The sequence below is a fragment of the Pongo abelii genome, chromosome 9 (genome assembly GCF_028885655.2).
Source record: "Pongo abelii isolate AG06213 chromosome 9, NHGRI_mPonAbe1-v2.0_pri, whole genome shotgun sequence".
NCBI classification, from domain to species: Eukaryota; Metazoa; Chordata; class Mammalia; order Primates; family Hominidae; genus Pongo; species Pongo abelii.
Genome location: NC_071994.2, coordinates 32,700,160 through 32,713,842, shown reverse-complemented (window position 1 = coordinate 32,713,842; position 13,683 = coordinate 32,700,160). Strand labels below are relative to the sequence as shown.

The window sequence follows — 13,683 nt, the reverse complement described above, 5'->3', positions numbered from 1 at the left end:
GGAATTTGTGTAACTAGCTCAAGGTCACATAGCCAGTGGATGCCAGAGTTAAGTGGCAGGGAGATCCTTAGTTTTCTGACTCATCTGCTTCTGACCCATCTGCTTCTCTTTCTGAAAACACAATTGAGCCCCAAGGCACACTTATATAGCAAATCAAACCTCAGTACTAAGAGGGGAAGGATTGTGTGATTCTGAAACCAAAGGTCAATTCTTTGCAGATGCTTGAAAATCTCCAACCACCATCATCATCACCATCAAATATGCATGAGAGGCCAGGTGTGGTGGTTCATGCCTGTAATCCCAGCATTTTGGAAGGCTAAGGTGGGCAGATCACTTGAGGTCAGGAGTTCGAGACCAGCCTGGCCAACATGGCGAAACCCCGTCTCCACTAAATACACAACAATTAGCTGAGCATGGTGGTGCACACCTGTAATCCCAGCTACTCGGGAGGCTGAGGCATGAGAATCGCTTGAACCTGGGAGGCAGAGGTTGCAGTGAGCTGAGATCGTGCCACTGCACTCCAGCCTGGGTGACAGAGTGAGACTGTGTCTCAAAAACAACAACAACAGCAACAAAAACATGCATGAGAACTCCTCTCCAGATGTAAATACATAACCGAGTTTGAATTCTGACACTTAGGCACCTTTTCTGGGCCATCACCCGAGAGTTTCCAGACTCTGCTGGGAAGTCTCTTCGCTGATGCCTGGAGAGGGTTAATGTGCTCTGCAGATTATCGTGGGCATGGATCTCCTCCTGGGAGCCCAATCAAACAGATGTCAAGGCTGCCTGGGTTTGGGCTGTGATTTTCCCACGGATTGGCTGGTTTTATATCCTGAGTGTGGGGGGGAGGGAGGGGGTAGGATGCTGAGGGATGGGGTGAGAGGTTATGAGGAAGGGAAGGGCCTCAGGTGCTGAAAGCCACTTCTGCTTTCTGGACTGGACTTCAGAAAAGTTCCTTTAAGTGAGCACTGAAGACAAATATATCCCTTTTCTTCTGGGCCAGGAGGCTCAGAAAACTAAAGAAGAGGATAGCAGGCCTGTGATATGACCTTCATTGGGTTGGGAGAAAGGAGAGGTGAATTCCACATGGAAGAAAACAGAAAACAGTCCCCAGGTCTTCAGAGTCAAATAAGGAATCCATCAAATACAAAACACGACAGTGGGAATGAGATCTTCCTCATCTATGCCTCACTAATTACTCTCAAAAGTCATTTGGTATTAAAAAAAAAAAAAGGTCATTTGGTAAATTGAATGGCATTATATAAAAACTAGAAATATTTTTTGATCAATAGTATTTTTACCTCCTTTAATATTGTTATTCTTTCTCCTGTTTACACCGGCCCACTCTCTTGATCTGTAATCTCTCTAGTGCTATACACAATGCTGTATCTGATTCCCTTTGGTAATTCCTTCTAAGGCAAATTATATCCATTAAGTTTTTGTAAAGGGCCTTCTCCGGTGTACAGCATGCTATTTTTCTTCTGTAATTATTTCTTGCTTTTGGAAAAAATATCTTTTATAAAAGCAGAAAAAGGTGTTTTTTTTTTGTTTTTGTTTTTGTTTTTTTCCTGTTACAGCAGGAGTGGGTGTTATTAACTCTGGGCTCTCCACAAAAGACCTTGGCTACTTAGCCAGCATGCAGTAGGTGTGAGAGTTCAAGAATAGTGGCTGCTTTGTATTCAGTAGCCTCTCTTCTCTAGGCCCTCTAAGGTCCTTGCAATAATTGAACATTTTAGCTCTTAAGGACTTCTTTAGTGGAGGTAGAGCAGGATAGGTGGGAAAAGGCAGATGTTCGGAGCCCGCTTTCTCAGAAATAACACTGAGGCCCAGGGATATGTGAACACAGGCCTGAGGTTAGGCCAGGCCTGCTCAAGGGGGGTGATATTGCCCCCCTCTTTAGGGGACAAAAATGGGTTCTTGGGGGTAAAAAAACTGAGTTATTAATTACAGTGTTTTATCACACTCCAAAGGTCTACAGTAGATGTATAGTTTATCTCTGGTACTCACATTTCTGGTGGGGAGATGATTAAGAAAAAGTGACCTAAAAAGTGTCCTTAGGAGAAGTGATAAAAAAAGATGGAGAAGCGCTGTGATAGATCAACCTAGTGTCAGCGTCAGTACAGACAGGGATCTCCTGGGAGGTCTCTTGGCCTGCTGTTCTGGATATACTTTTCATTTTGTGAGGGACTAGCTGGCTCATCATGGAAGGAGCCCTGGGCCTGGAGTTATGATTCTGCCTCTTGCCCCTCTCCAAATCTCAGTTCTTCAACTACTAAACAAGAACACAGATAAGACAGCCCCCAAGGTCTGCCCTAACTCTGTGAATTTCTGCAGACACCCACCTGATTGAGCCAACACATCCAAACCCGGGCACTCACACACATATGCATACACATTGATTATATTTTCATTTTTTTTGGTCAAGCAAGTCCACCAAATTGGAGGAAAATCCAACCACTACACACACAGACTGAACTTTTAGTGCTGAAAAAGCTCCCTGATTTCCTCTTCTCCCTTTTCTCCTGTGCCCACTGCCTTCTACCCCAGTTGTATGTAGATATCTCAGGACAGCTGGATATTCTTTGCCCAGGCTAGCCGGGTACCTTAAACACTCTGGACCCTCACTCACTGCCCACCGATAGATCCGTGAAAGCTGGAATCAGTTTCCCCCAAATGTAGTCATCATTCTAGCTGCCTAGTAAGTAGGAAAGGCTCAAGAATGATTAACACAAGGTGGAGGAATCAGGTGGGCTCACTTCACACGTGAGAAAGTTGGCTGCAGGTACCTGTGGGAGTGAGGCAGAGATGGCATGGAAGCTGAGGTCCCCGGATGCCTCCAGTGGCTTCTGAACCCTTCTCAGAGCTGGCTCACACACCAAATGCACACAGAGAGGGTCCACCGAGTCGGAGGGACAGGCCTGTGGGCTTCTCAGCGTCACACAAATCAGAGGCAGCAATAACAGGTGTGGCGCCCATGGCCTGAGCAACCCGGCACCCCTGCTCAGCCTCCCAGAGAGAGGGGAAGGAGCAAACCACTCAGCCTTGGCCAGTTTGCCAGAGGAGGAAAATTCCTTCCTGACTCTGGTGGTGATCATCAACTTCACTCTGGGCATGTGACCAAAAATTGGCCCAATTAAGCATCTATACATTGGCTGTTTACAGGCCAAATCATCACTGGGCAGAACAAGGCCATAGGGTGCAAAATATAGAAAAAAGGGGCCAAGATTGGGCTTCCTCAACCCCATCCTCTGAGTGGTATCATTGGGAAGAAAATCGGTTTTCCTTCCCTAAAGCCTCAGTGATACCCAAATGTCCACTCCATCCCAAGCCTTGTGAGCAAGGGAGGGTCAATTTCCCAGCCCTTGGACCTCCCTAAGAAGGGGCCCATTGAGGAGAACCCAGTGGAGTATTTCAACACTTACTGCTAAAGAAAGATTGAGGGTTGGGTGCTGGAGTGTTTGTTCTTCTGGGAGGAACCCCAGCAGCTGTGAGAACCAATTTGCTGACCTCTTGTCAAGTGATTCCTCATTTTTCTTTAGCTCACTTAGGGAGTTTGCGTGTTTGTTTGTTTATAGCTGTTTTTCTGAAGGTGCAGCGAAGATCTGAAAAGGTATGCCATGTAGTTTGCTGTAGGCTTTGATGCAAAGCTTACCAGTTTTGGATTACATACATCAGGGGTTAAATCCTACCTCTGCTGCCGCGAACGTGGGGCATATTTCTTATTACCCAGCCTGCTGAAATTCTTAAGCTTTTTTTCATATAGATGTGGTATATAAATATTCATGCCCCTCTTTGAACTCCAGTTTCCTCATCTCTAAAATGGGGATTTTTTTTTTTTTTTTAAATCATGCAATCCAATATATGCAAAGGATGGGGCATAATACATATACTCAATCCTGTTTTAGAGGGAAAAATCAGCCATCAACAATGTATCTAAAAATTTGCCACTCTGGTGACTTCTGAAAAAGGAAGATGACCAAACTGAAAACTCCGGCCCGAGAATACCTTAGATTGTGAAAAACAGTATCGCAGAGAACACGAAGACAAAAGAATCAAGCGTTCACTCGGATGGGCAAACCACCCCTTTCCCTGGGTCTCTGGACTAGACTGAAACACAGAGCTGCCTCCCTAAGTCATCTAGCCTTTCTGGCCTCAGTTTCCTCATCTGTAACATGAAGCGATTGCACCTAGTGATGTCTGACACACTTTCGGACGTACAAAAGGCATCCATACACAGGCCCGGCTTCAGCCTGAGGAGGGAGCTTGTGCTACCTGTCGCTGTCAGCAGGGGGCAACCCCACAGAAACCCCACGCACTGCAGAGTCTGACAAGGCCTGAGAACACAGTGGAAAAACCCTAACCATTGCTTTTCTGGAAGCATTCTCTTCTGGGGAGATGTCAGAGGGCAAATGGGTTTCTTTTAAAACTGTTTTGTACAAATTCCTGAAAATGCCCCAAACTATAATAAGGCAGTTCTCTGTATCGAGGGGGTGGGGGACAGTGGGCAGGCCGGTGGGGAAAGGAATTCAGTCAGGGCAGAAGGCTAGGTGGGGGGCTTTCCTTGAAGCTAAATATTTTTCTGAGTAAAATCCAGCTTCCCTTCCTAAAGAAGCTTTAGGGAGGGTAGAGAACTGAGCGCCTGGGCGCGTTCTCTTAATTCCCCTTGGTTCAGCTAAGGGATCCAGAGGGAGTGGGGGCTGTGGGGAGGGCGGGTGGCCGCACGGCCCGCGGAGGCAAACAGGTCTCTCTCAGGCAAACCGTCACATCCGTGTCAAACAGCTCCCGGAGGGCCTGGGACCGCACCCAGCGCAGGTGCCGGCCCTGGAGCTGGAGAGGGACGAGCAGACCCAGGCCCCAGGCCGAGCCTCTGAGCCCTGACACCCTTTACGATTCATCCAAAAAAGCAAAGAAAAGGCGCTTACGTGAGGGCAGCGGTGGCTAGGTCCAAAGAGGAGGCTTTCAAGGCAAGAGAAGGCAGGCGCTCCCAGCACCAGCGTGCAGTGGAAATAAAGACACCTGTAGCCTTGTGATATAAGTGACACCTACAGACAGGTCCGTTTGGTTTTTCAGGTTTACGCACAGCCCCTTTGATGACGGTGACATACAGTGTGACACGGCTCCTTGGAGGGGGGAAATGGTTCTCATATGCAGAAAGTTTACCTTTATCCTGCTTTTGTGCCCAGCTCACCCCTGCCCTGCAACCCCCCACTCCCAGCCCAGGGGACTCAGTAAACAAGCAGAAAATTCTTGTCCCTGGGAGCTGTGCAGGATCGTGCGTTTGCTGAGGAATTTTCCTCTGTGCAAGCTGGAGGGGAAACATAGAGGTTCTACCCTGGTGCCGGTCTGCGCTGCCTCTCTCCCACGCTGGCTGAGCCCAGCGCTTTTGTAAGATCATGTCTTTCTCCGTTTTTCCCATGTGGTGAGAAGGAAGAACATTATAGGTCCGGTGTTAAGACCTCAGGTTTTGCAGCTAATTGCCTTTGGATTCAAATTCTGTGTCCATCATTTCCTAGCTGTGCTACCTAGAAAAATGTAGCTAACATCTCTGGGCTTCATGAGTGTAATGTAAGTGATGGGGCCTCTCCTCATGGCTATTATGAGATTCGCAGGAGGCCAGGCAAGCCGTCCATTAGCTATGATGACTGCGGCATTGTCCTTGATAGGGCACGCTCAGCAGGATTCCCCCTCGTTATTTCTTCCAACCTACACCTTCCAACCAGGTGAAGGGAACAGGCAGCTTGGATAACTATTTTAGGGCCTTTTCTTCCACTTTTTCTCCCTAAGCACCATCAGGACATCAGACACATTAACTTATTAAACTTCGAACACTTGGATGTAATGAGCCGTGCAGCGGCTTCCTCCCTTTCCCCTCCTCTGTTTCACAGATGGAGAAATGAAGAGGCTTAGTGGCCCAGTCAGGTGTCCAAAGCTAATAGACCAGGGGGCCTGATGTGGATGCCAGCTCTCAGGTGTCTCGCTGAGAACTGCCCGCTTTTTAGTACTTCTCCGTGACAACAGAAACTCTGCCTAATTTAGGCTGCGAAGCACAGTGTCCCAGGTCATCTATGAGACAGGTATTTATAACCCTGTGCCTTTTTGCATTCTGCTTCTAGCCATCTTGGGCAGCTGAGATGTTGTATTCAAATGGCAGACTCCAAGCTTTAAAGCGAAAGCAGGGACTGGTTTGTTATGTTTTCTTGGGATCACTGGGCATGGGTACAAACACACAAATACAAATACGCATATAGCCTGCAGAAACAAAAGGCAGTTCATGAGAGGATTCGGGGTGTCATCATGGAAAAATTGTTGAAGAAAGATAGGTGACTGCCTAGGCCCCTATCTTGGCTGGGTAACCTGGACTTCTCTGGGCTTCATTTTTCCCCAGTAGCAAAAGGAGGAAGTGGGATCGAAATAGTGATTTTTTTCAAACTGTGACTTGAGGAACCCCAGGGGCTCCCTGGAGCCCTTACAAGGACTTTTGCGGTTGAGAGGATGGGAGTGGAGTAGAATGGGTTAGGCTCTAGACCACCCCGTTCCTTCCTGACTCAATAGAGCATCTCAGCTTTTATATAAATCTTCCGGGTAAGATTTCATTTGAACAAAAGAATTTGCTCTTAGAAAGCGTTTGCAAGTAGCTGGATTACATGGTCTTTGGGCTTCTTCCGCGCTTTAAAATTCTGAACTTCTCTTTCTCTTTGGTTTCTAGGGGACTGTGGACTGTGATAGTCCTACACACTGTGTTTTCCATTGTTGGGCACTGGCCTATCTTGTCACTGGTTTCTGAAATGTTACCAGTGTTTCTTTCTGAACATATACATTCTTCTCAGTGGAGAAGTTTTTAGGGAAAACATGTTATTCTGATACTGTTTTTAGAAAAGAGTCTTTTGGGCTGGGCACAGTGGCTCATGCCTGTAATCCCAGCACTTTGGGAGGCCGAGGCGGGCAGATCACGAGGTCAGGAGTTCGAGACCAGCCTGGCCAACATGATGAAACCCCATCTCTACTAAAAATACAAAAATTAGCCAGGCGTGGTGGTGCACACCTGTAATCCCAGCTACTCAGGAGGCTGAGGCAGGAGAATCGCTTGAACCCAGGAGGCGGAGGTTGCAGTGAGCCGAGATCGCGCCATTGCACTCCAGCTCGGGCAACAGAGTGAGACTCCATCTCAAAAAAAAAGAGTCTTTGGAGAAATTATATTTTTTCTATACTCTCTTGGCTCAATTTTTTCCCCAGGGGCTGTGGCTGCCCAACTGACTCAATTATTGAGTGTAAAAGTCTTCTGAGAATGGATGTATAAGACCATGAACTCTGTCTCACGGTCCCAAATGAATAATATAGCATTTCTGGGTGCCCGTGTGTGAAATTACAGGCTTCTGGACCAGTGGATAAAAGGGACGATTAAGATAAACCCAAAATAAAAGAGGAATTTGACTCTAATTAACTATCACTTTAAACTTCAATTTGATTGGAGCGGAGATCTTGGATGACATTGAACACGAAGCATCTAAGAAATGCATTATGAGTGTTGAATGACAACAAGAGTGGGGCCTGGGGATGGAAGAGGAAGGTAAAAGGACTAGGGTTGGGGGACGGGGGCAGAAGAAGGAATGAGACATTTGAGAACTCCCAGCCTATCCTGCTTCTGGTGTCCTGGCTATACAGCAATACTAAGTAACACTAATTGGGCTTATAATTGTAACACAGTGGCTAAGAAAACAGATTCTGGAAGGAGACTTCCTAAGTTTGAATCTCTGATCTGCCATTTGCTGTCTGGGTGAGTCTGGGAAGCCTATTGAACATCTCTGCATCCCAGTTGCCTCATCTGTAAAATGGGAAAAAAGGAATACATTTCCTGCAGGGTTGTTGTGTGAATTAAATGAGTGAAAACTTGGGGAGTAGAGGGAACCCTAACTAAGTGTGGCTTATTTACATTTTGACCGGTTGTATTCCTTACATTAAATTTTCATACATATTCGACAAGGAAGTTACCGATCATCTCTAATTTACAGATGAGGAAACTGAGGCACAGAGAGGTTAAGTAACTTGTTCATCGTCACACAACTAAGTGGTAGAGCAAGTATTTTAGTCTAGGCTGCCTGCCTCTGGAGCCCATCCTCTTAACTGCTGTGCTAACCAGTTTCTGGGTGCTCCTGGGGCAGTTCTTTGGGGATAGGGAGGAGAGAATCACACCTAAAGAGCATCTATGATGTACCAAGTATTGTGCTAGGATGACTCACCTGTATTTCCTTGGTTATTTTTCATAATTATCGTGGGAGGTAGCTATCACTACTTTCTTTTTTTAAGACAAAGAAACAGAGGTGCCACGATTGCTGGGGCTCATCCAGTTGGTCAGTGGCCAAACCTGCATTGAACTCAGGCCTGACCAATGTTAAAGGCAAGCTGTGGAAACAGGAGCTTAAATTGGCCTCTCTTCTTTTGCTCTGGCCTCAACACTGGCCTAAAAGGTGGCCCATCTCTCTCTGTTGGCTCAAGATTTCTAGGATTCATGGTTATTGCTGGCACAATCTGTCTGTTAGTATAGAGTGGAAATTCTGGTACCTCACTGAATCTGGTGCCTAGTATCGTTCTTGGGATCAAGAATGCACTCAATACCTACATGGATCATAAAATCATGTGACTTAAAGGGCATACCATCTGACAGAGGCTGGAGGCTTCCATCCTATTCTTTTCACTACATATAACAGGCTTCACATCTCAGATGCTTTTCCTAGAACCTGCTTTCTTTAACCAAGGTCAACATTTCTTCGTCATTTATTTTTTCCCTCAACCTGCCACCTTCACCAGCATCCCAAGAGGCAGCACAGGCTGAAAACAAAAGCGAGTTAGAAAAACAAGTTTAGGTAGATTCATAGATAATACCACTGGAAGGAGAGATTTACAGTGTGATGGTGAAATGCACTAGCTTTGGATTAGACCCCTGTCACTATTATTCTCGTATTATTTTTAGAAAAGAGTCTGTTGGAGAAAATGCAATTTTCTATGCTCTATTGGCTCAAATATTTGAGAACAAAAAGATTTCTGTCAGTGGGTGTATATAACAACAAACTCCTAGCACCTGCCACCTGGGAGACATTAGATGAGCTATCAGCTTTTCAGGGTCACAATTTCCTCACCAGTGAAGTATCTACTACTATGATTCTTGGTGCATGGTAAGTTTCAATAAATGGCAGTTATTGTAATGGGCTATAGAGAGAGACACAGATATTGGTTGAGAGCCCCAACCTTTGGGCATTACCATAACAAGTAGGATAATGTTGCCCTTCCTCTTCCACAATGAATAATCATAACAGCTACCATTTGCTGAGCATTTACTGGGTGCCAAGAACTGTCTAGGCGTGCTACAGGTTTTAAGTCATTTAATCCTTACATCATTCCTCCAAGGTAGGTACCATTATTATCACCTAAAATTTACCGATGAGGAAACAGGGATACAGAGTTGAAGTAACTTGCCCAATATCACATAGCATGTGGAACACAAAGCAGTACTGGAGCCTCTGCAGGATACACCAATGCACCACATATGGAGCCTATGCACCAGAGTCCACAAGCTTTACCGTTACGCTACCATTTGGTACCTCTCGGTGAGGCAGAATCTAGGTTGAAGAGATACCAATTTTCTTAGACATCCCAAATTGCTGGTAGGATCCTTGAAAGCAAGGACAAGAGTCATAAGTTTTTGTCCCCCAAAATGCCTTGCACAGATTTGTGCAAAAGTAGGTGCTTAAGCAATTCTCATTGGTTGATTGTCAGTTGGTTGATTGATTAGTCAGATTTCTTTCTTTGCTTTGTTTCCTCTTTGGGTGTTTTCCCTCATCCTCCTACATCCAACTCACTCTTTAGCTGTTCATGCTACCATCTTCCTGACCAGAAGCCCGGATTCAATTGAGAGCAACAGTTAGGTGGCCCCCCTTAATAACCCTTCCTTGGCTATGAGCCTCAGGACAGTAAAGGTCTCTGTTATTTCCAGTACTGAAGGCACCCTGGAGGTTAAACAATGGCAAAGTCAATGGAGAATATTGTAATATAAAATGACAGAATTTGATTTCATTAAAATCTGTAACAAAAATATGATTTTATAGTTATAGGTTTAATTATGATAATGTTTGTGAAATAGTTGATGCAACTGCATGACCATATTGTTGGTCTTTCTTCTTCCAGTAAAGACACTGGAAGTCAACCTATTTGAGGTTTGTATATTTTGGGTAAGCCCAGTGAATCTGAAGCCATAATGCCTCTATAAAGGCACAGATCTGAGAGGCACAGCCAAGAGGACCCTTCTCATAGGAAGGATTCCTGAAGACAGGATTTTCTTGAGATGTTTTCCTACCACACACAGGAAGTGGCAGGCATGAGGTGTGCTTTCTGAGAGAGTTGTTTGGGATGGTAGTCTGAGGAATGGACGACCCTGTGGCCAGCCCATACTGTTGTTAGAGGACGGACTGGGGTAATGGTGCTGCCATTGGAATCTTGGGTAGTGAATGGGGTGGTCCCTCCCGATCAGGCTAATTAGCTTGACGAATCTGGGAATCATGCTAATGAAGGTTATCAATAGCTTATCAATCATACAATTATTAAACACTTACTCTTTCTGCAGGCAAGTGAACACTGGACTTGCTGAGAGGAGGTAACTTTCTGAATCTGTTTCCTCACCTATCCAATGTGAATGATCGCACATGCAGCTTGATAATGTGTGTGACCACACACATTGGCTTCCATATCTCTAGACTAAACACCTCACTCCTGCCGACTGTCACCCGTAGGCATGTCATTGGTCAAAAGATGGGAGTGGAAGGATGTGAAGATGGAGCATGGAAGGTGAGAAGTGATGCTGGATCCGTGCAGATCTAGCCTCATCAGTCAAACAAGACTTAATGCTAAGATGTTGTTGGTTATAAGATACGTCATTGATTTAAACAATTGTCTTAGAGGAAGCGCTATATTTAATATGCAGATAGATAATAAAGCTTGTCCTGATTTCAGAAATGTTAAAATGTGAATTTGATAAATATAACAATAAAAAACCCAATAGGGCAGTATTTAATATCAATAAGAGGGATGTGAAAAAGAGTAAGACCTAGTTGTGGCCTTCAAGGAATAGGTAACCTAACAGAGAATTCAAGAAGAAATATTTAGAGGCATTAATTAATTTCAAGCCAAATTTTGAGTTAGGGGCTGTAGGACTTCAGAGAAGAGGAGCTAATAGTGCTGGAGCATCCAGAAAAAAACTTTCTGTAGGATTTGGTATTTGAGTTGGGTGATGAAGGATTGGGATGACCTGCTAGATATGGATGCTTATTATGTGCCAAGCACAAAAACTGTAGGAGTAGGGGCTGTTATTATACCCATTTTACAGAAGAGAAAACTGAGGCTCAAAGAGCTTTAGTAATTTGCCCAAGGTCACACACCTAAGTAGCAGAGCTGGGATTCAATCCTAGGATAACCTAACTCAAAGCTCAGGCCCATTGTCCACTGTGTTCTGCAGTGTCTGGGGGGCGCTTTCAACCAAGAGGAAACCTGGTCGTGCATGGAAGGAGAGAGTAGGCATGGATAGCCCATGACTGCTACTTCCTACTCATGGGAGTAGGAGGTCTTACATGTGTCACTATGTGACAGTCCTGGGTAAGTTGTGAATCATGTGTCTGGAATATCAGCACCTATGAACAAGGGGACCTCTGACTGTTAATGGGGACCTCAATATTGAAAAGGCCTCTGATTTTGTCTGCTATATAGGAACAAACTTGTGTGGGGCAGCAAAACGAGACTTTGTCACCAGCTTTGATTCTGCTCTTACCCTTGCCCCATAAAATAAAATATGACTCCTACATTTTTCTGGGAGTCATACTGTTGCATCTGTCTGTCTTTCTTTCTTTTCTTTCTTTCTTTCTTTCTTTCTTTCTTTCTTTCTTTCTTTCTTTCTTTCTTTCTTTCTTTCTTTCTTTCTTTCTTTCTTTCTTTCGTTCGTTCTCTCTTTCTTTCTTTCTTTTTCTTTTCATTCCTTCCTCCTCTCCTCTCCTTTCCTTTCCTTTCCTTTTGACAGAATCTCACTCAGTCACCCAGCCTGGAGTGCAGTGTTGTGATTTCGGCTCACTGCAGCCTCTGCCTCCTGGGTTCAAGCAATTCTCATGCCTCAGCCTCCTGAGTAGCTGGGATTATAGGCTCACACCACCACACCCGGCTAATTTTTGTATTTTTAGTAGAGACAGGGTTTCACCATGTTGCCCAAGCTGGTCTCTAATTCCTGGCCTCATGTGATCTGCCCTTCTCAGCCTCCCAAAGTGCTGGGATTACAGGTGTGAGCCACTGCACCTGGCCCGTACTGTTGTTGTTGTTGTTTTTTTTTTAAATCCATGTCTTTGCAATCTTTTACCATCTTCCACAGTTTCATTGGCCATTAAAAAGTTTACATGTCCAAATTATACACTGAAATTTCCTGAGTTTGGTTCTGTTTGGGAACTCGTTTAGAGAAAGTCTCTTTTGCAAACACAGAATGGTATAAGAATTTAGGTATTATGCTTTTACAAAACTATTATGAAGTTTTCTGATGTGTCACTTTATTACAGAGTTTAACATCATATCTCAACAGAAATCCAATGATTCTGGTACTGACACATCCAAGGGGAGAGGCCTCAAAATTGGGAAGCTGCCAAGACTCACCCACAGGTTCATGTCAACATGGACTCACTTGTACCCCAAGCCGTAGGCCTAAGTGGGCTCCCCTTAGAACTTGTCCACCCCTAAGGTGAATGTCTGGGATTGGAATTTTTGGAAATTATTGTGAAGCAATTTGACAGGTGTCTTCAATGTCCCAGACATCACTCTTACCCACATCCCTGTTCATGAAACTATGTTTTAATTCTTTCTCAATGTGTGAAGGGAGATGGGTATTTCATATACTATGGACAGTGATATCTCTCTGGTTCCAAAGAACAAGTGAAATGTGGAACTTGGCTGAATATTTTTGAGTGATGCAATAATTTAAAAAGATATCCATGGTTTTGCAAAGAACATAAGCCACACAAGAAGGCAGTTAAAGAAAAACCAGTAACAGAAAGAGCACTGGGATTTGAGTCTAATTGACGTGGGTTCAAATCTCAGTTCTATCCCTTGGTAGCCAAGTTACTTATCTCTTTGAGACTTGGTTTCTTCATCTGAAAATAAATTGTCACTTCATACACTTTTGGTGACAATTAAATGAGATAACATAATATATGTAATATATGAAGCACTTAGCCCAGTGCTTGGCATATATTAAATACTCAATAAATGATTATTACTGTGATGTCTCCGTTTCTAAATTAGCGAAATGAAAATAATGTTAACTACTCACTAGATCAATTGAAATAATAAAGGTGTATGTGTCTGGCACATCGTAGATATTCATCCATCCATTTTTTCACCTTCAGTTTATTTGGAATCCATCAAAAGTTTACAAACCCTGGGAGTTAGGAGAAGGCCACTTTATTTGGCCAACAGTCCTCTTTTATCTTAAATGGAGCAGTAGTTTTATAAAATGTTTATTTCCTTATCTAAACTGTTCTTTTCCCCCCTGGGCCCTTATGTGCCCTTCTGGGAGCAAAGAAGCTCCAGGAATCCCAGCAAATCACTCTGCAGAGTGGCCAATAGGTGTGACATCAGAAGTCCTAATAGTGGGGCTTTGGTGAG

At 44.4% G+C, this 13,683-nt stretch overlaps 1 protein-coding gene across 2 annotated transcripts in view; it reads right to left on the bottom strand.

The window, feature by feature from the left end:
- The window catches only part of ELF5 (E74 like ETS transcription factor 5), a 33,115-nt gene extending 30,303 nt beyond the window's left edge, over nt 1–2,812 (bottom strand). For both annotated transcript variants that reach the window (XM_002821893.3, XM_009246483.3), the window contains exon 1: nt 2,787–2,812. In XM_002821893.3, the coding sequence (XP_002821939.2) occupies nt 2,787–2,812 (26 nt within the window). The remainder of the gene's footprint in view (nt 1–2,786) is intronic.
- Nucleotides 2,813–13,683: the final 10,871 nt, after the last annotated feature.